Raw genomic sequence first — 22179 nt, 5'->3', positions numbered from 1 at the left:
AAGGAATATCACCTCTAATACTAAGCATGTGTTGTATGGAGAATATAGGTTGCTGCCTTCAGGAAGGAGATATGGTGTATACCAGCATACAATAAGGTCAGACTAAAGAGGTCCTTTGTCCACCAGTCGACCTTGAGGCTTAATCAGGAGATGTAGTAGCCACAGGATAATCTAAGCGGTGGATATTGCTCATGTCTTTATGCATGTACATTGTCTTGTTCTTTGTGTTATGTCAAATGTGTGTATGTGTGTTCTGCATACTTGGCTGCTGTGTCACAAGACACATTTCAGTGTGAACTGACAATAAAGTACTATATCATATATCATATCATTGCAACTCTAGATTCATCGCATTGTAAAAAAAAATCTAGAATTGCAAATTGCAGCTAATAAATACTGTTCCCAGTGACAACTCACTATACCTTCAAACTGCAGAAACAACACAACTCACACAATTCCAGAGCCAGAAAAAGCAACAAGCTTGCATGCAGCCATGCAGCCATGCAGCCATGCAGCCATGCATCACATTAGTAAAAACACACTATGAATGAAGCAATAACAGCTTGAATCACATTACCGGTATTCACAACATACAACACAATTGACATCATCATCAAACCAGGAGGTTATGCAGGAACGCCTACAGAGTGGCAAAAAACTACTTTCTGGCCTTGACAGCCCATCCATAAATCCACACAGAAAAGTCATATCTGATTGCATTAAACAACATTAAACAATGTTAAACTCACTTTGCCTGTTGCTTTGCCACTCGATGTGCCATTCACTTTAAGCATGCGCATACCCTCTATGTATACACATTACACACACAGCATACAACACAAGCATGAGTTACGCAAGGCAATCAAAAAACAAGTTTCCAGGAAGAAAGAAAGAAAGAAAGAAAGAAAGAAAGGGCCTTCTATACCAAGCCAGTCATGAACCAATAAGGCCACCATGTCACAATCAGTATCTTCAACACCACCCACAGGCCACAACACAGACTGCAGATTCCACAACAGTCTTCAATCCCAGAGCCAGAAACAGTCACTAGAACATGAATGTTTCATTCATTGCCACCAAATCGGGGTCCCAAAATGACCGCAAAAGTACCAGTAACAGCTTGAAGTGTATACACAGCTTAAAACACAAGCAGCAGCAGCAGCAAGAGAGAGAGAGAGAGAGAGAGAGAGAGAGAGAGAGAAGAAAAAAAAGGTTGCTACCTTGAGTTGTCTTGACTTCATCAGTTGTGTAAATGACGACCACGGTCAAAGTTTGGAACCCACCCTGGATAGAGATCGAGCCTTCCTCTCTCTAGTTCAGAAGTCATGTGGCTCATGTGGCCCTCTCCCGTGGCTCCCAGTTGGCTCATGTGGCTCTCTCCCGTGGCTCCCAGTTGCTACGGCCCTCATGTGGCCCTCATGTGGCTCTCTCCCGTGGCTCCCAGTTGCTACGGCCCTCATGTGGCCCTCATGTGGCTCTCTCCCGTGGCTCCCAGTTGCTACGGCCCTCATGTGGCCCTCATGTGGCTCTCTCCCGTGGCTCCCAGTTGCTACGGCCCTCATGTGGCCCTCATGTGGCTCTCTCCCGTGGCTCCCAGTTGCTACGGCCCTCATGTGGCCCTCATGTGGCTCTCTCCCGTGGCTCCCAGTTGCTACGGCCCTCATGTGGCCCTCATGTGGCTCTCTCCCGTGGCTCCCAGTTGCTACGGCCCTCATGTGGCCCTCATGTGGCTCTCTCCCGTGGCTCCCAGTTGCTACGGCAAAGAAGTATGAAAAGGAATAAGAGGTTTTCTTTTGCTTTTCTTTTCTTTTCTTTTTCTTTTTACATTTAATCATAATTTATTATTGAATTTGTAGTAGCCTAGGCATAAAGTTATTCTTTCATTTTGATATTGCAAAACAATGTTGCCTATACACCAGATAAAAATAAGAATCAAATTTAATGAAGGAAAATAGAATAGAAGAATGTATTCATGATACATCTACGTATTGTTTTCACCACCAATGCTGCTGGCTTACTGCTACAGTATACTTGACAAGTTGACATGCTTTGAGAAATTAGCACTCAAATAATTAAAGTTTTCTTTATTAAAGCAAACATATTTTGCGGCTCCAGATAGAATTGTAATACGTTTTTGGGACAAAAATGGCTCTTCTGTTAATAAAGGTTGCCTACCCCTGCTCTAGTTCATCCTTGCATGAGCCCTCCAGTCCAGTGGCGTCTGAGCGTCTCCAGTCATCATCGCCATCCTCCATACACCTGGCCAGCTCTCCACTGCTTTCCTGTCCTGTCCTGTTGGGAGCTCCCGGTGTCGACGGCAGTGACCGACCGACCAGCCTCATTCTCCCAGGCGGCTGCCATCTTCTCACCCAGCCTGCCCTTGGTGGCCCCCCATCCATCCATCCATCCCCTGCAGATGGATGCTTTTGGGTTGGTAACACGTCATGTATGTTCATCTTGGTTGATGTTCAGTATAGCGCGCTGCACACCCTGTAGCATTCTGGTGTAGCACAGTGGACTTCTGTAGGTCAGGCTTTAGGGACCAGCATTCACAGCATGTACAGGAGAACGGACTCCACAGGAACGAGAAGAAGCTGAGCTTGGTATGGTGTGTGTTTGTGTGTGTGTGGGTGGGTGTGTGTGTGTGTGTGTGTGTGTGTGTGTGTCTGTGGCCATCCCATTCAGAGCCCTCCATGCAAGCGAGGTGTCCCCCCTGCAGAGAGAGAAAGAAAGAAAGAAAGACATTTATAATGTACAGCTGTGGTTCTCAAAGTGGGCCCCCTTGACGAGGTTCCAGGGGGTCTCAGGCAGCACAATGTGTAATATAGCATTAAACGTGGGCGGGAAGCCCTTTTGGTGTTAGCATTATGTTATGCTTTTTAGCTATTGAAAAATAGCAGATCTACAAGCTCATAGCGCGCCACCGAGTGGCGCGCTACGAGCTTGTACGTCTGCTATTTTTGCTCACAAGTCACAACGTGCCACATAGTGATATATGTTGTGGTGAACTTGTAGCTCTGCAATATCACAAATGTATATCATAATGAAATGTGATTTATTTTATGTTCTTAACACAAATCTTGCGTGGGGGGTCTCCGGCACAAACCCTTTTCAGATGGGGTTCTTTCTGCTGCATGGCTATAGGGTCGGCAGCCAAACACACATGAACGCGGGGGTCCTTGACATGAAAACTATGCTTTTCATTTCAACAAACAAATACAATAAATAGTAGAATAATAAACATGTTTATTTTCCCTACACACCTAAACAGCAGCACCTATAATTCTGGGTATGGGATAGGGGAACATGGTTACCCAATACCGCCCCCAGCTGGCAGAGTCAGGTTAATAGGGTATGCCTTGAAATAAATATTGATGACCAAGTCCTCAAAGAAAAACAAAATGAACCCCCATAGCTGCAATTTGCAACACTAGAGTATATATAATGTTTATTTGTTTCATAAAAATCCACTGTAGATATGTGACATGTTATGAGCTAGGCTTTCTGTCAAGAAATTCTGTGCAGGCGATTATTTTTAGTTAGTTATTATTTTTGAGGAAGCTATAAGCGCAGTGTTGCTGCCTCTTTGCATCATGTGCAAATTCAAACAGGTGGTACACGTGAAAAATAATCACTTGGCCTGCACAGAATGTCTTAACAAAAGTAGCTCATAACATTTGTTTTTTGTGAAACAAACACTTTGCAGATAGAAAGAGGATAATTCAAGCTTTCCCTACAGCTGCAATTGGATGAGTTTAATGTCGTTAAATACAAGCACATTGGACTTTTCCATTTGGATAAATGGCGGGCTGCCTGTCAATGGAGGGTGTTGCAACTATCAAATTGAGGCTAGCCTACTGTAGGCTACTTTATCCTGACTAGTTTTTGTTTTACCAAGTAAAAATGATAAAAGCAACACTAGGCCTACACCACACCCATTCAGCTGAGCTCCAGGTAAATATTAAAGCTATATTTAAATTAAAGAAGCTAACTGTAGGCTAGCAGGCAACAGCTAACTCACCTGTGGAGAATTATCCGCAGTTTGTCCTGAAGGTTAAAACATCTCCTTCAACGTCGACAACATGTCACTCAGCACTGGTTTCACTCCCTGGAAATACATGGCAACTCTACTCGACGTCCATGATGTGTAACGTGACATTATAAGATGTTTATTTCACACTTTTTACTGCCAAATAATACTGGAGCGTGTCTGTCTGTCTGTGTGTGTGTGTGTGTGTGTCTGTGTGTGTGTGTGTGTGTGTGGGAGGGGGAGGCGCGAGCGCCGCGCGGAGACACCGGAGGTTTTAAACTTTAAAGAGCCCGCGGTGTGACTGTGACGTAGGTCACGTGGGTCTAGCTTCTAGGGAGTGTCTGACAATAAAACGTCCATGATTTTGTCACTCACTGTTTTTGCATTTAATATTATTTTGTTTTGAAGATGATGCGCCCCCCGGAACGGGACAGTAAACAAATAAGAAAACACACGTTCGTTTAATATTATTATTAACAACTATTGGTTGTTATTAATAATATTAAACGAACGTGTGTTTTCTTATTTTTTTTTAGAGACACAGCTCCTTCTCTTTAAAAGAGAAGGAGCTATCTCTAAAAAAAAAAATCACACCCGTGTGATTTTTGTGAAGGGGCGCTAATATATTAAAGTCTAACTCATGTTAATTTAGGTGATGGTGATGTAAAACAAACGGTGCCAACACAAACCTAAATCCTAATAGCAACCTAATAGTCCTACTTAAGTTGCTATTAAATGCCCTGAGGTCATATTTGACCGGACTCTGCACCGGAAGGCCTAAGATTTCCTATTATTTTGTTATTAAACCCCTCTGGCGTCTCACATTTTGTTTTAAAACACCAAACACCAGACCAACAATGGAACATACATGTGCTTATGGCTGATGATGGTCAAAAACAACAAGACTACATGACATGCAACCGAGTAAAGTAAACAACTTTTAATAGACAAGTAGTATAGAGTACAATGAACAACTACATGTCATGTCAGTTCAAGGTTGCACTTCAAGCACTTTGAACGCCGGCGGTGTCCCTATTTTGGTCATTACAGGTGAAAATAAAGAGTTCAAAAACATTTTGCAACATTTGAAAATGTGCTCAGAGCTTTTAGATCCGTTACTTTCATTATTTTTGATACTGTGATTAATCACTTAATATCTAAATGAACATCTACTTAAAGCAAATTATCCCCCCCCCTTGAAATAGTAGGCATTTCTTTAGCTTCTTATAGTTATTTAAGATTTTCACCTATAATGCCGTGCCCAGAACAGGGACACTACATTGAAAAAGTGTTAAGATTTGCAAAATGGTTAAGCATTACTGGACTTCAGCATAAATAGGGCACCCCCTTGTGGAGCTCAGAGGGTACAACAATATATCCCATGCTAGTATCAAGTACTATCCTACAGTACACCCTGCCAGAGAGCAAAAAGACAGTTAACCAAATGGACTCAGCTACATCAGTATAAAAACTGGACGTTCAGACTAGGGCTGGGGGATCCGGATCCAGAAGCGGATCCGACATTGAGTAAACAGAATCTGTTTCCGTTACACTTGGTTGGAACCGCTTCCGGAACCGGGTTTTTAAATCACACTTTTTAGCCAAATTCCAATACCCCAAAATCTCGGCCACTTGCTCACTCACACTCGCTCACTCAGGCATGGCGGTGTTACAGTCAAGTTGGTGAGCTGCCAAAATATGTGACCATGCATCTTCTGGACTTCACATAACATACAAACAATGGAGGTCTTTAAATATGTGTCCTGATAATACCACTAAGTTGAACTCTGCTTAATAAAACAAACTGCAATGATTTACGTTCGTACACTGACATTATGTGATTGTCTACACGATTGTCACACATTTCATCAAGTCACCGATTTAACCGTAACACCGCCATGCTGGAGTGAGTGAGCGAGTGTGAGTGAACGAGTTGTGAGTGAGCGAGTATGAGTGAACGAGTTGTGAGTGAGCGAGTGGCCCGAGATTTAGGGTATTTGAATTTGGCTTTGGAGAGCTGGTATGTGGACTTCACGTCTGCTATTACAATTACAATACAAGTGGTTCTTCAACTTTTTAATTTCAAGGACCACCATAATTCTGAGTATACAACATGGAACCAAATGGACCCGTACACTCACTGAGTTACATACTGTAACTGTAAGGGTCCATTTGGAACCCCCTCAAGTCACCCAGAGAGGGTCGACTAGACCTCACTTTGTGAACTGTGTTTTAAAGCATTGTTATACTTTAAGCTATTGAAAAATAGCAGATCTACAAGCACATAGTGCGGCACCGAGTGCCACGCTACGAGCTTGAGTAGGTCTGCTATTTTTGAAAAATCTTGAAAATGTGTTGCAAATCTTTGAATATATATATTCTTTCAGAGCGAACGTTTTTAACTCATATCTTTGCTTCTGAGGGGTTCCTGGAATAACACATTTTACATAATACGTTTTGGGGTCCTTGACATGAAAAAAGTTGAGCACCACTGATATAGAAACATTTCCCAGAAAACCGTCATGAATTTAGAAGACATTTTGTAGAATTGTCCCTCCGGTCTCAACGGGTTAATGCAATACTATACTGTATGATTGAATGTGTATATTGGAAATCATATAATGAAGGCCAAAATTATATAGTTTTTGTTTTATATATAGGAATTGTTAATATTGGAGTCATTAAGGAAGTGAAATCGTTAACCCATTCTGACCGGGCACCCATTTTGGTGTTAGCATCATGTTATGCTTTAGCTATTGAAAAATAGCAGATCTACAAGCTCATATCGCGCCACCGAGTGGCGCGATACGAGCTTGTAGGTCTGCTATTTTTTTTTAATTCGAAGAACGACTGACATTTTTAGAATCTGATCTCAGGTCAGAATGGGTTCATCAGACCAGTGTGTGTCCAGTGGAAACCTCGTATGAATCTGATCTCAGGTCAGAATGGGATAATAAACAACAGGAGCGAGGGAGCTGGATTTGAATCAATTTGCAGGATTTAATTTGCTTTTTTTTTGTTTTAGAGCAACTTTGAGCCAAGATGGCAGTCAGTCCTTATACGTTTTAGGCCACATGATTATAAACAGCAACAGTGGTTTATCTTTACCGGCATTTAACCACCGAAACTATAGACCGATTCACAGAGGGGTGCCCTGGGCGCGGCCATTACTGAGGTGTAATCCATGGAGCGGGTGCTCCGTATAGGCCAGGTGTAGCTAATCAGTGCTGTTGCGCTTAATGGTACACCTCAGTATAATAGCCGCACCCAGGAAACCCCTCTGTGAATCGGTCTATAGCGAAACATATTCCTTTAGCACTCATCACCTTTGTCCAATACAAGCTAACCAATCAACTGAAAATAATAATAATAATTTAAAGTCATACCATGTAACTTTTTCTTTAAATATATATATTCCACACAAAAAAAAAACCATTCCACAGAAATGCATTGTTGATCACTTCTCTCAACACCACTACGTTAGGAGCGTAAGGCCTGCCGGTGTCTCTGTCCCCCCAACACTCGGGTCAGAACGGCGCAGGCACTTGGAGGAAAACCAGTGCTTCGGGACGAACCGTAAATGTTCTCATTTATATACATAGACATAGTTAATACATAAGTTAATACATGACAGTTTGTTCCGTTATACTTTCCAGACTATTCTTATTCCCCCAACTTCAAAGTGTCACTAAACAAGGTTAACACGTGCAGAAACAAAGTGGGTAGTAAAATCTCGTGGGTCGTTTACAAGCTCCCGTCAGTTTTCAAGAAAAAGGGGAAAAGAATAGAGGTAGAGCTCGTTTTGGGGGGTGGTTGGGCGGCACTTCCGCACAAAACTAGTTTTTTATACGATATTTTTGGGGCCGTTTTGCCTTCATTAATAGATATACAGTAGCCTGACGGGGGGGTGGGGGGTGGGAGGGAAGACAACACGCAGCAAAGGTCGTCAGGATCGGTATCTCGAACCCGCGACCGCTAGGCCAGCCCGGGCCACTAGTTTCGTTTTTTTAACAGACTTCTGGGAATCGTAGCTTCGACCGGACGCCGTTATGACCCCTCTCGCTATCGGAGGGGTCGCCAAAAAGACTACAAAAACCAAAAAGTTACACAGTATGACTTTTTAATGACATAAACATCAACAGTGACTTTTTTTAAAACTGTGGCGACAGTTTTAAAAAAAAAACTAAAAAGGGGGAGAGAGAAAAAAACAAAATCACTCTCTTCAGGTTTGGAATGGTATTCTCTACAGTAGCAAAAGAAATAATAATAATAATAATAATAATAATTATAATAATCACCTCAATTCGATGATATCATACAAGGATTTTGTAGGCCAGACGAGCGATATTAAACCGTTGAGTGGTGTAGAGTCGAGCATAGCATGGCCTATGTTAAGAGAACTAGCAGGCAGTCCACTGTATTTATCACATGCCCACCGAGACACCCTGTCAGCCCGCTGTATGTCAATGGGTTGGATTGTGTTTGATGACTGTGTGTGTGTGTGTGTGTGTGTGTGTGTGTTGGGAGGGAGGGCATCAGGGAGTGGCTTATGGAGAAAAAGGAGGTGGCAGATGAAAGCAAACGATTTATTTATACTTAAATCATACAGTGGTCTCCAGCGCCTCCCAAAAATAGCTGATCTACAAGCTCACGACAACGCGGCAAACGTGGGCAGTGATAAAAAGTAAAAATCGGGACCATTCTTACAACGAATGAGATCCTCTCCTTAGAGGCAACATCTTCAAACTATTCCATTTGATAGTTCCAAACACCTTTATAGAAGGAGTTAAGGTCCCTGCACACTGCACTTTCCCGAAATAACGCGTCCAGCCTGCAAGGAACTTTACGGCGGTCTCGTTACGCTCTCCATGCGACGTTACTGTGGTGTTGCTGAAACATCTACATTCGCCGTGAGCTTGTAGATCGGCGAATCTTTCGGCGAGGAGCCAAATTAGTAGTAGTACGACTGAGTATACGTGTTCAAGGCATAACGAAAGAGGGGGTGACATATAAAAATGTGTGTGTGTGTGTGTGTGTGTGTGTGTGTGTGTGTGTGTGTGTGTGTGTGTGTGTGTGTGTGTGTGCGTGTGTGTGTGTGTGTGTGTGGAGCAGAAGCAGGTGATGGCATAAAGTGGTACATGGTGGTGATGATCGATCGGTGGGGTTTCTCCAACATGACATGTAGGGGGGTTTGGGGGCATTCTGAGGGCAGTTCTGGGGGGACATCCTTCCCCCCGGTTTAGAAGGTCTTCCTGTGGATGGCCCGCGCTCTGTCCTCCTCGTATTCTCTCTTCGACACCCACATCTTCTTGAAGGTGTCCAGCGACGCCAGGATGGAGCCGCTGGACGTGAGACGAACATGGAGGAGGAAAGAGGAGAGAGATGAAGTCATGATGAGTCCTGGATGGAGCTATTAGCATTTTATTTTATCAAGTACTGACCTATTTAAACACATTTTGACCTTAGATCAGATTACAAAAAATGTCTTCTATACATCCTGACGGTTTTCTGAAAAAGCTATGTTTCTATGTGTCAGTCGTTCTTCGATTTTTCAAAAATAGCAAGACCTACAAGCTCATAGCGCGCCACCGAGTGGCGCGCTATGAGCTTGTAGATCTGCTATTTTTCAATAGCTAAAGCATAACATAATGCTAACACCAAAAGGGGTTCCCGCCCCAAAATGGGTTTAAAAAAATAGAACCCGACCCAAATGTATATCGGTTTAGCTGAGATATATCAGGCATTATCTGACCATTTTGATGACATCGATATCAGCGATTATACAGCTGATGTGTCCACATTTTTAAATAAGTAAGTATAATAAAACACACTAAAAAGAGGACACTTTTTCAAACAGTATGTTGGCAGCTAGCTAACCAAACAGACACAAGTTTGGTGTCTGAACAGCTAAAGCTAACCAAACAAACAAAAGTTTGGTGTCTGAACAGCTAAAATGGCAGTTTAGTTGTAAAAAGGTCCGTTCATTTTAGATGTACTTGTTCAGTGTTTACTTCAGGTAAAGTGTTCTTTTTATATTGAAGTTTAATGTACTGTGTATATATACCTTTCTTAATCTACCGGTATTTGTTGATTAGTGTTTATAGTACTATGCATTTGTTTCCTTATAAGTTGTCAAAATAGAAACTTTAATCAAATGTACATGTTTTTATTTATTTATCTATTAGAACCCTTCGCAATCTTTGACAAAATGCTGGTCAAAACATCGGTACACACAGACTCTCTGAAATCGGCATCATGGCTTCTAAATAAATAAAAAACAATGAAATCCACTAATTGTCAGTGAAAGGCAGAAATGCCATCTTACCCGATCCAAGTGGAATACAGCCTCTCCTGAGGAGCAGAGATCTGGACACAGACACACAGCACAGGTCAAAGGTCACACACACATAACATACAGTAGTGTTGAACGGTACCAATACTAAAATAACACTAGCATACAAAATTGTTATTTGTAGATCAGATTACAAATTTAAAAAATGCTGTTTTTTTTCTTCTTCTTTCTAATTACTTGTTCGGCCAAAAAATTGTGTTTGTTGTCATGATTTCTCACAACGCGAGTTGGCTTTGGCTTTAAATAAATACTTTTTGAAATATCTATGAGGAAAATGAACGGGGAATCATTTCCTGGGCCCTGGTAGGGGGCGGGCTCTATTGTATTAAAGACAAGTCAAGGTGGAATTTATCCCCTACTTTTCGTTATAGCTCAACAGTTGACATTTCGGTGCTTGGGTGTGGTGCATTAAAAGGTGATAACATGAACGGTTCGTTCTAGTAAATCTGTGTCCACATTACCTTGATCTTCACGTCTTTGGGTGCCAGCTTCTTCACTTCAGTGAGCAGTCTTTCTCCAAAGCCTGCCAAAGACCAATACCAGTTGTGCTTTTAGGAGATGCTCCGTTACTTACAAAGCTCACGGTCAGAGTAAATGCTAACAACAACAACAACAACAACAACAACAACAACAGGTCAAGTATAAGCTATAGACCAGTGGTTTTCAATTGTGACGACACAAAGACAACTCCCTGACAATATCGCTGAGACAGTTTATTAGTGTGGTTGCCCTAACTACTTGGAACACTTTGTTATTCTTTCTAGAGTAACCTCTTTTTGGAAACGCTACTTCATCGGTGTGCTTGTATGTTGCTAAGAGAAATGTTGTAGAGTTTAATTGATCACTCATTCTTGACATTATTCTGGTAGAATTCTACTGGATTCAATGGCCAATAGTCCCTTCCTAACATTTTAGTGTAGTTTGTATTTGTCTATTTGTCTTAGTTTTAGTCACCATAGCTTAGTTTCCATTTAGTTTTAGTCTTAGTTTTTAGTCGATGAAAACAACAACTGACCAACCAGTGACCCCCCCACCCACCTTTGATGAGCGTGGAGCCGCCGCAGAGCACGATGGTGGAGAAGAGCGTGCGTCGCAGGTCCATGTCGGACTTCTGGATGGCGTAGGCCAGGACCTCATGGATGCCCGGGCTCTCGTCTCCTATCAGGTCGGGCCTGAACAGCAGCTCTGGAGCACGGAACCGGGCTGGACCGATCTGAGGCAGAACAGGGCTTGTGTTCTTATTACAGATAATATATGGGTTTCTAACCTTTTTTTTGTGTGGTTTTTATTTCATTTATCTTAATCTTAATTACAGTAATTAAGTATAATCCATGCATCCCCCCCCCCCCCTTTTTTCAATTCATGCCCAATTTAGTAATTATGCCATTTCCCAATTCTAGTTGTACCCCTAGCCCCGCCCCCTAGTCAATTCAAACCTTTACTGGCATGAGAAAACGTAAATAAACACAAAACAATGTATTTACAGTTAAATATAAATAGGAATAAAATAAATGTGTAAACAGAGCTGTTGTGTGTTACATTGCAACTTTGAGGGAAGACTATCTTAATAAAACTATATAAATTGTGCATTTTCTGTCACAAATAGTTTTATAAATACATTTAGTCTAGACTCTGCTGACCCCTACTGGTTGGTTTTGTTAAGGAGGGAGCAGGCTCCTCTAATGCCCACCCCACACTTCTTTTCACCTGACGGAACTTTACCACTGCGACACCCCCGGCTCACCGCTCCAAGAAATGGGTCAAATGCGGAGAACAAATTTCACTGCGGTAACGTGTGTGACTGACAAATCTTATAACTTTGACTTTGTATGATTCTTGATGATTTTTATGATTTATTTGATGTATTACCATGTGTTGTTCTTGCTTAGTGTAAATCGCTCTGGATTAAGAGCATCTGCAAAAATGCCTAAATTGCAGGCATGTACTGTAACGATATCTCGTATATCGATATTTTCAAATATATATTTTTTAGGGGGCTAGTGAATTATGGTGTGTGTGATGTGAAATGTGAGCTTTAGTCTAGTCAAATTCTATCATATTCAAGTGCTTTCAGTAGATGGTCGTTGATGCTCATCAAGGAAGGCAATTGTATTTCTGCACTGTCAAAAGTAATGCTACTTCTTTTGCAATGTAGGGGGGGAAGATAAATTATATAAAAAAATAATGTAATTTTTCTGGAAAATGTTGTTTGTTTAAAATATTGTGAAAACTCATATCGTGAACCTCGTCTCATGATACGAATCGTATCGTGAGTTGAGTGAATCGTTACATGCCTACTTAAATTGTAAAATCCCAAGGCAATGATCTTGTGCGTTACTTACATTTAATGTGCTTCCATCGGGGAGAATGTACTGAGCCTTCTCTGTTTCTAGAGTCTCATCCTTCTGGGGGTTAAGGGACAGATAGCAGGCCCTCTGCAAACATGGACACACAACCAACGCTTTGTGAGCAAATGTTGTTCAAGACCAGAGAATGTGATTTTATTATCACACGCACGCACAGTGATGTAAATAGGTTTTCAATGTAATGAGTCCCACAACAACGACGTTAGGAGTCATATTTTGCAGCATTTAACTCCGATTTAAGTCGCGTATGTTCTGAGGGGCGTGGCTACCGTTACAGTCTATGAACGGGAGCCACCCCCCGTTCAGTCAAAATAAAAACCAACGAAGAGTAAGGGGGGCAAGTCCCGCCTCGTTGTCTGGGCCAGCCAATGGCCAGCTGGGCCCAAACGGATCTAGAAATATGGCGACTTACAGTGCAAGGAATTACAGGCTTCATTTTACGTCCATGTTAAACCCGGGAAACGCTTTGTCCATATTTTTTAACATGGATGTCTATGGATGTAACAGAATTGCTGGAGTAAAAGGAAATTGGGCGGCTTTTGGTGAAACATCGCCCTTTTTAAAAGTCTATCACAGGTTGACAGAAAACGCAGACAAACAACAACAACGTACCACCTCTGGCCCCTTCCATTTCTCACCTCTTTGATGGTGCGGACTACCTCGAACTCTGCCGAGGTGTTGAAGTTGTAGCCCTCCTTGCGTAATAGCAGACGGAGGTAGCGCGACACGTCTCTGCCGGCGATGTCCACGCGCATGATGGAGTGGGGGATGGCGAAGCCCTCGTAGATGGGCACCACGTGGGTCACGCCGTCACCGGAATCCAGGACCACGCCGGTGGTACGGCCTGTGGCGTATCTAAGGAGACATACATACTATGATTATTATTATTATTATTATTACAGTACGACACCGGTGGTACGGCCTGTGGTGTATCTAAGGAGACATACATACTATGATTATTATTATTATTACAGTAAAAAAAAGAGAGATAATGCTTGTTCTGTGACATTTTTGTTTTATTGTCCTAAATATGATGACATAAGAGAAAGTCTGGCTAACAAGATGTTTTCTATTTGTGGGGGACTTCCTAGAGTTAAATGATTATGATTTTTTTTTAAATGTTTTTTTGCCAAAGGGACTTTTGTTGTGGCAGATATTATTTGTCAAGCGTGGGAAGAAAAGACAGAGTACTCTATATGGGCTGTGATGCAATGGATTATGAATATAATGTATGTAACATAGCCCCCCCCCTCAAGGACCACTGGTGGTCCCCGCCCGGACCACTGGTTGGAAACCACTGCGTCATACAACAGACCAGTGACAGCAAAATTCTCATTTAGCTTTGGTCACAGTTTAGTCATCTGAACCTTTAGTCTAGTTTAAGTTGACTAAATATAAGATTTAAATCAATCAATTAGTCGGTTTGATGGGGCGTCGTAATGCCTGATTTATACTTTGAGCAGGCCTTTCACGTGTGAAGTTTGAAAGAGTTAAGGAAAGATTTGAATTGGAAAAAAAAGGAATAGAAAATAAGCATTACAGAAGTCTAAAAAAAAAGTCTGAAAATCCCATTGTGCATCAGCATGGCATGGTGCACGTCGATAAGCACAGGCGACAGACTTGGGCTTTTGTTCCTAGCTTGGATTGGCATTACTAATTTTAGAATGAATCATTCTAGTAGTTACAAAAATAAACTGGCAATACATGAAAGGAAGGATATACAGGAATACAGATGCTTCTATACAGGTGCACTGTTCTCATGCTCTGTGGTGTGAGTAAATATGCTGAGCAGGCTCAGTTTATGATCTCGATTTTGGATCAAGATGGCAAAGAGATATTGAAGTTGCACACGGGTGGCGCAGCGGAAAAGTGCCTGCCCACCCTCTGCCGAGGCTGTGGGCTCGAATCTACAGCGGTGGAGCTTCGTTGAGCGTCTCTATACGAACACAACATAGAAGGAGCTAGTGCCTCTTGAAAAAAGATGGCACCTTTCTGTGTGGAGTTTGCATGTTCTCCCCGTGTCCCCTATAGGGTAGGTACCCTCACAAAAAGCATGCAGTAATCCTGGTCCGGGGAAACTCTCCCTGTAGGTGAAAAGAAGCGGCTTGGACTCCTCATGCATAGAAGGAAGCATGAGGTCAGTCCGCTGCCAACCCCAGGTTGGCAGAGGAAGTGTAGCGCCCAGGATTACATTAGATAATTGACACTGATGAAAAAAATGAGTTACAAAATCGTGAGATAAAAATTATTAAAAAGATTATAAAAAGAAAAAATATCAAAAAAGTGACCACACAGGCCCGGGCGGCTGGTGTAGCCGTCCAGGCACCTTGGATGGTAATCCAGTCTGACAGTGTGCCGCGGGTTCGACTCCCGATCCCGACGGCCTTTACTGCATGTCACCCCCCCCCCCCCCCCCCATCTCTCTCCCCATTTCCTGTCAGCCTACTGTATACCTATCCCTCTAATTTACAAAAAATATCTTGTTACTGGGGCAGCCACGGATGTCAGGACATTCACTCTGCTCGGCTGGCTAGTGTTTCACTAGGAACAGCGAGGATCTGCATTTAAATCTATGGGAAAGACATCAGCAAATGATAGGGTTGGAAATAATTGTCGTAGAGACAGAGAGCTCACATTTAACGACATAGAGAGAGAGAGAGAGAGAGAGAGAGAGAACGGGAATGTCAACGCAGGACATGATCAGACTGTGTCAGCAAGAACAGGCCGTCCACGACAGCAGAGAGAGAGACATTGTAGTAGGTAGGGTTACTTACAGTGCATGAACCCCTCATCAATACAAACCACGCACGCACACAATTACTTGCGGTGGATATTGTATCCATATGGAAAACTCACAGGCTAAGAACGGCCTGCATCGAGATGAAGAGAGCAGGAACGTTGAAGGTCTCGAAAAACACCTCGGCAGCTTTCTCCCGGTTTTTACTGGGGTTGAGCGGAGCTTCAGTTAGCAGCACAGGATGCTAGAGAGAGAGAGAGAGAGAGAGAATTGAATGCTTTGATAATAAGCCGATATTGTGATGCAAGATTGTGCCTGTCTGTCTGTCTGTCTGTCTGTCTGTCTGTGTGCGTGCGTGCGTGCGTGCAGTCCAACTAGAAGGGTGCGCCCGACAGTGCAAAGCATGTATCCATCATGTCTATGTGAGTCATCTATTACATATAATGTAATATATACAGTACATATAATATCTGTGAATGCATATTTAGACATGGTATCATCGTTAGTTAAGTTATTCTGACCTGAGATCAGATTCATACGAGGTTTCCACGGGACACACAGCTGGTCTGATTAACCCATTCTGACCTGAGATCAGATTCTAAAAATGTCAGTCGTTCTTCGAATTTTTCAAAAATAGCAGACCTACAAGCTCGTATCGCGCCACTCGGTGGCGCGATATGAGCTTGTAGATCTGCTATTTTTCAATAGCTAAAGCATAACATGATGCCAACACCAAAATGGGTGCCCGGTCAGAATGGGTTAAGTTAGTATGGGTGTGTCACAGATATTGTGTTATGTCATTTTGATTTGATTTACTGTATACGCTGAAATCTTGAATAAACAACACTGTGAAAAAAGGAAGAACTAAATAAGTTAATATTTGAAGAAATAAGCAGCAACACGAGACGAGACACGTGGTGGAGCGATTTGTGTGATTAACTACAGACAGACAGACAGACAGACCGACAGACAGACAGACAGCTATTTTTTAAAAATTGAAGAACGACTGACATAGAAACGTAGCTTTTTCAGAAAACTGTCAGGATGTACAAGACATTTTTAGAATCTGATCTCAGGTCAAATTAAGAGACTGGGGCCAGTCTCCGCTAATGGCTACAAGTCAACATTAGAGCGCTCATGGACGGACGTGTAAGTATATCAGCAGCAGATCGAACAATAATAATAATAATGGATGAGGACCAACCTCTTCCGAGAAGGTCTGCAGCTGCTCCTTGGAGTAGACGTACTGCCAGATCCTCTCCATGTCGTTCCAGTCGTTCACTATTCCATGTTCCATGGGATACCGCACCGACAGCAGGCCGCGGTGCTCCTGGAGGGACAGACAAGGGAAGGACAGAGAGGACGGTCAACCAGGTAAAAAGGCCTATTCATAGTCTGGAGGTGAGGTGGTGACCACCGCTCCGGTGGTGAGGTGACCACCGCTCCGGTGGTGAGGTGACCACCGCTCCGGTGGTGAGGTGACCACCGCTCCGGTGGTGAGGTGACCACCGCTCCGGTGGTGAGGTGACCACCGGAGCTGAAATAACGTGGAGCGGTGGTGAGGAAAAACAGAGAGAAAGGCTGGGGAGAGCGCCGGTTTTGTCATGTTCGTAGTTGCGGTGGTCACCTCACCACCGATAAATAGCAGTAACACCAACACCGACTAATAAATGATTAGAATAATTGTATGTTAAGAATAATCACCTGCATGGATTTTATTGACAGAAAGTAGCTCATAACACGTCTATGGTGGATTTTCATGAAACAAAAGCTTTAGAAATAGAGATAATTCAATCTTTCTGACGGCTGTAATGTTGGCGAGTTTGACATGGTTTATACAATCAGATACTATAGGACTTTTCTGTTTGGATGTACATTATGTGCTGTCAAGGCCAGAAAGTAGTTTTTTGTTTCTTCTGGGTACGATGATTTGTCACACACAAAGCCTCTATAGAGCGACCAGCTAGGGTTAACCCATTTAGACCCGAGGCTGATTCTAACAAAAATGTCTTCCAAATCCTAATCCTTCTGAAAAACCTATTTCTATGTCAGTGGTGCTCAAACCTTTTAATGTCAAGGACCCCCAGAATTATCTGTATTTGGCTGCCCAATGTATTCCCCCCCCCCCCCCTCCTCCTCCCCCAGAAGCAAAGATTTTAGTTAAAGACAGTCGCTCTTAAAGAATATATATTCAAAGATTTGCGTCGCATTTTCAAGGTTTTTCAAAAACAGGTCAAGCTTGTACATCTGCTATTTGTCAATAGCTAAAGTATAACAAAATGCTTAGAACACCAAAAGGGGTTCCCGTCCTGAATGGGTTGTTAAAAGGCATACAAATGACACTTTTTCCCCTTCACAACCACAGACCCTGCACAGTGCACAGGTCCGTGTGTGTGTGTGTGTGTGTGTGTGTGTGTGTGTGTGTGTGTGTGTGTGTGTGTGTGTCAAAACCGGTGGATAATTGAGTTAGGTGATGTTTCCCACGAGTCTGGCCAGCAAGCTGTCCTGGACATACAATGAAAACAGAGGACGGAACTATTCTTCATGCTGGGCTAAAAACATCATGTAATGGGTTTGGGTCATCATGAGAGGAACAGATTTTGTGCAGTAGTCACTGTAGTTTGATGCCTAAAATGTTGTTTTTCAGACTAAGATGTGTGAAATTAATGCATTAAAAAATTAAGCCTGGGCAGCATTCCTTTTCGGGTTTATGTCTTTTTTTATGAGCTTTTATTGTTATTCTTCCGGTTTGAGGGAAAAGGAAGTTCCGATTGATTGTTCCTGCCTACAAAACAATGACTACAACATGACGTAGTGATATCATCCGCTCCAGACCGGTTCACACAGCGATTTTGGAACAGAGACCAGGCTTTCCTCCGAGGTGGAAAGCTTGGTGAGGCGAGGTTATTAAAAAAACTCTAATTCAGTATTGCAGGTTGAAATTGTTGTCAGAACAACCAATTGCTGTGAAACTGCATACATCAAAAACCAACTGGGCTTTCGGAGAGGTGTAGTTCCAGAATCCAGACTTTATATAGCATCAAGAGATTGTGGAATAGTTCCAGAACAGTTCCAGAATCCAGAATAGTTCCAGAATCCAGACTTTATATAGCATCAAGAGATTGTGGAATAGATGTCTGGTCTGGTCTACACAAGACCAGCAGAATGTGCTGTGTGCACTTGTGTGCCAATGCTAAAATAATGACTTTGAAGACCTGTGTGTGTCATTGACTGTACAATGTAAGTCAACTGAGGAGTCTATTTTGGTTTATTGCTTTTTTTTTCACCCTCGGGGGCCGGGGCGCCTGATGGAGGGGAAAGGAACTGGTTGGAATAACGTGTTCCTTCCATCCACGCGCTACGTCCAACCAGGGAAACTCCCCCCTGTCAGGTGTAAAGGAGCAACTTGGACACTCAGGCATGAAGGAAGCATGAGTTCAAGTCCGTTGCTCTCCCCAGGTTGGCGGAGGGTGTGTAGAGCCCAGGATCACATTAGATAACTGACACAGGGGTGAAAAATGGGTTACAAAATTGTGGGAAAAAATTAAAATTAAAAAAATAATAATAATTAACTTTGTCAGCCTTCTGGTTGGTTCCTGACTGACCAACCAGCAGGCCTTGTTCCGCCCCCTGGTTCTGCCTTGTTTATGTTGAATTTGCTAAAACATATTTTTTGGAAAAAACTAAAAACAAACATGATATATATGCCCTGCAGTCACCATGCTGCGCCTGTGATGTCCCTTTTTCACTGACACAAAGTTTAAAATAACAAATTGAGTGCACAGAATATCAATACGAAGCAACTGAAAAACATGTTATTTCAATGGTAGTGGACGGAGAGAGAGAGAGAGAGGATTTTTGTCCAACCACAAAACGGCAACCAATGGGTGAGAAGACCACAACCACAACCACGGGCAGGACTTGACAAAGGGTGAATTAGAAGACCAGAGGCTTGGAAAGAGAGACAGTGGGTGGGTGGGTGGGTGTGTGTGTGTGTGTGTGTGTGTGTGTGTGTGTGTGTGTGTGTGTGTGTGTGTGTGTGTGTGTGTGTGTGTGTGTGTGTGGGGGTGTGGTACCTCTGCTTTGGGTCCAATAAATAGATCCCCTTCCAGGGCTCCTGCCATCACGCGCACATGCTTGGGACGTCCCACACTGAGGAAGAACAACATGACATTATAATTATTGATTTCCATCATTACAGATAAAAATCACACCCGTGTGAAGAGAGGGGCGCTCTTATCATCGTACATCATCATTACGTAACATGTCTATTTGCTCAGATATGACGTAAATTCTCCATTCATTGTCAATGGGAATTTAATGTTTGTGTTCGACACTACAGCTGAATGTAGGAGGGGCTCAAAACAGAAGAAGGTAAACCACAGTGATATGAAGGCTCATTGACAACTTACTAGTTGGGGAAGCAATATTTGGGGATCTGGTCACCTGCAAAGCCAGCCTTGATAACCCCCGAGCCCTGAGAAAGACAAGACAGAGGGAATGATTCAAGGTCACACATTCATTCAGGTACGAGCAGCGAAATTCAGATGTGCCGTGTTCTGCAAGACTAAATATACTGACAATTTCGTCAACAAATAGAAACTAGACTAAAATGTTAGGAAGGGACTAGTGGACAAGGGATCCAGTATAACTCATTTTACACTTGGTTGCATGCTGAAAATAGGAGATCTACAAGCTCACAGCTTGTGTAAAATCAGCCATTACGACGGCATCCATGCCCGCCAAAATACATTTTAGTCGACTAAATCAACTGTAGATTTAGTCGACTAAAATCCTATGATATTTAGTCAACTAAAACTAGACGAACACTAAGACATTCCAGGTGACTAAAATGTGACTAAGCAAATTAGATAATTGACAACTGGGTGAAAACAATGGGTTGCAGAATGGTGGGATAAAAGTAAAGTTAATTGTAAACGCAGGGGAAAGTTACATGCCTTTAGCAGCAATGGGGAGTGTGCAGAATATGGGGTACAGCGGACGGGACAATAATTTTGTACGGGTGAGGAGGATGAATGAGCGCCATAGTGTAAGTAAGCATAGTAAGCTTATTAGTCTGATCGAACAGTGAAAGTGTGTGTGTGTGTGTGTGTGTGTGTGTGTGTGTGTGTGTGTGTGTGTGTGTGTGTGTGTGTCATGAGACTCAGCTTGAGGCAAGGAGTCATCAGTTCGCACCATGTATATTGGACCAGCAATATTCTGTGTGAGGGTGATGGACGGATCTAAGGCTCCACCCTTAGATCTCAGCAGGTATTACAGTAGTAGGTATTAATAACCAGAAACCGGGCACTTGACAATAATTGTGCCCGTTTTGAGGGGAAGTCTTTAATGGAAAAATGTGGCACAATTATTTTTCAGGGGAAGGCAAGCATGCAGGGACATTATTTGGGGACAACTATAGGTGCACTATTTTGGGCATATTCTGTGCCATTTCTTATCACTTCTGAATACTATAGTGAGGTTGTGCAAAAAATGAACAGTCATTGTACTACAACATTTACAGCAGAGAGATGCAGTTTTTCCCTCCCTAAAACACAAGATGCTGTGTCAACAGACTCAACAATACACCATAGCCTATACATAGAGACTGCCAGACAGACTGTGACAGGACAGACAGACACATTTTACACAATTCCACAGCCCCAAATACATATTTTTGGGGCATACCAATGCTTGATGTGTGACTGACGCACATATATTTGTGTTTTAAACATGCACCACATAGATAGATATTAAGTGAAACGTTTCCCACTGACACAATAGACTAGAAGACATGCTAGCATTAGCTGTGTTATTATTAGCACGATTAGCTTTATCGCTAAAGCAGCACCTCGAATGAATGCTGCCACGGCAAGCTATAGTAGTTGTCATTATGCTATTGTAGCATTAGCTTCTTCTGACACAAAACACTATGCACTCGTTAAATTAAAAGCGTAATAAGCCCTGTATTACTTGACGGTGAATATCGGAAGAAAAATAAATAGCAGATCTCCAAGCTCACAACGCGTCGCGCCAGCGACGCGTTGTGATCTTGGAGATCTGCTATTTTTTCGCCGCTTGGCCCTTTTTTAGGGTGTGGATCCATGTCTCTCTCTCTATGCATGATATCATCATAACAGTTCAAGACTTACATTATCAATCACAACGGGCTGGTTGGCTAAGATGTCATAGGACTCCATGACGAGCTTATCCTTCCTTTGTGTTGTTGGATCAGAGTCGCTCTTATATGTATAAAGTTATGTTATTATTATTTATTATATATCTTTTTAAATCATGTGAATATAACAAGCTCCGGGTAATAAAACACAGACACACACACAAGCCCCGTCACCGCCGGTCCTTTCTCTCCAACCTCATCTTCTGTCGCGATGTCTGATGACCAACCAACTGACGTGAGCCGCCGTCCAATCATTGGCCCCGTTCTCTATGGAGTTAGCGACGCATATCCGTTCTTTTAGAGCGGATACGGAAACGACATTGGCGAGTCTTTGCGAGTTTGGCGGATGCAGTAGGCGGGGCTTTAGACCGGATGTGAGCACTGAGCAGCAAGTAGACACCAGAGGCTTTTTTTTTGTAAAGTGAGAAGTGGTAGGATTGGATTAGATTTACCAAACTGACAGGCAGACAAAACAAATAAACAAAAACAATATTATTTAATTATTATCTATCTCTA

At 42.6% G+C, this 22179-nt stretch overlaps 1 protein-coding gene across 1 annotated transcript; it reads right to left on the bottom strand.

Moving 5' to 3' along the window:
• Window positions 1-4955: 4955 nt before the first annotated feature.
• actr1b (actin related protein 1B) lies at window positions 4956-21852 on the bottom strand. The gene is made up of 11 exons (XM_080756250.1): window positions 21638-21852; window positions 19898-19962; window positions 19562-19637; window positions 16690-16815; window positions 15605-15729; window positions 13387-13603; window positions 12725-12817; window positions 11421-11595; window positions 10844-10905; window positions 10356-10396; window positions 4956-9372 (listed from the first exon to the last, which is right to left on the bottom strand). The coding sequence occupies exons 1-11, from the start codon at window positions 21683-21685 to the stop codon at window positions 9270-9272; spliced, it is 1131 nt and encodes a 376-aa protein (XP_080612376.1). The 5' UTR covers window positions 21686-21852; the 3' UTR covers window positions 4956-9269.
• Window positions 21853-22179: the final 327 nt, after the last annotated feature.

Source organism: Protomyctophum bolini (genome assembly GCF_963924005.1).
Source record: "Protomyctophum bolini genome assembly, chromosome: 22".
Lineage (NCBI taxonomy): Eukaryota > Metazoa > Chordata > Actinopteri > Myctophiformes > Myctophidae > Protomyctophum > Protomyctophum bolini.
Note: the sequence above shows the minus strand (reverse complement) of the source record. Positions and strands in the feature narration are given on the sequence as shown.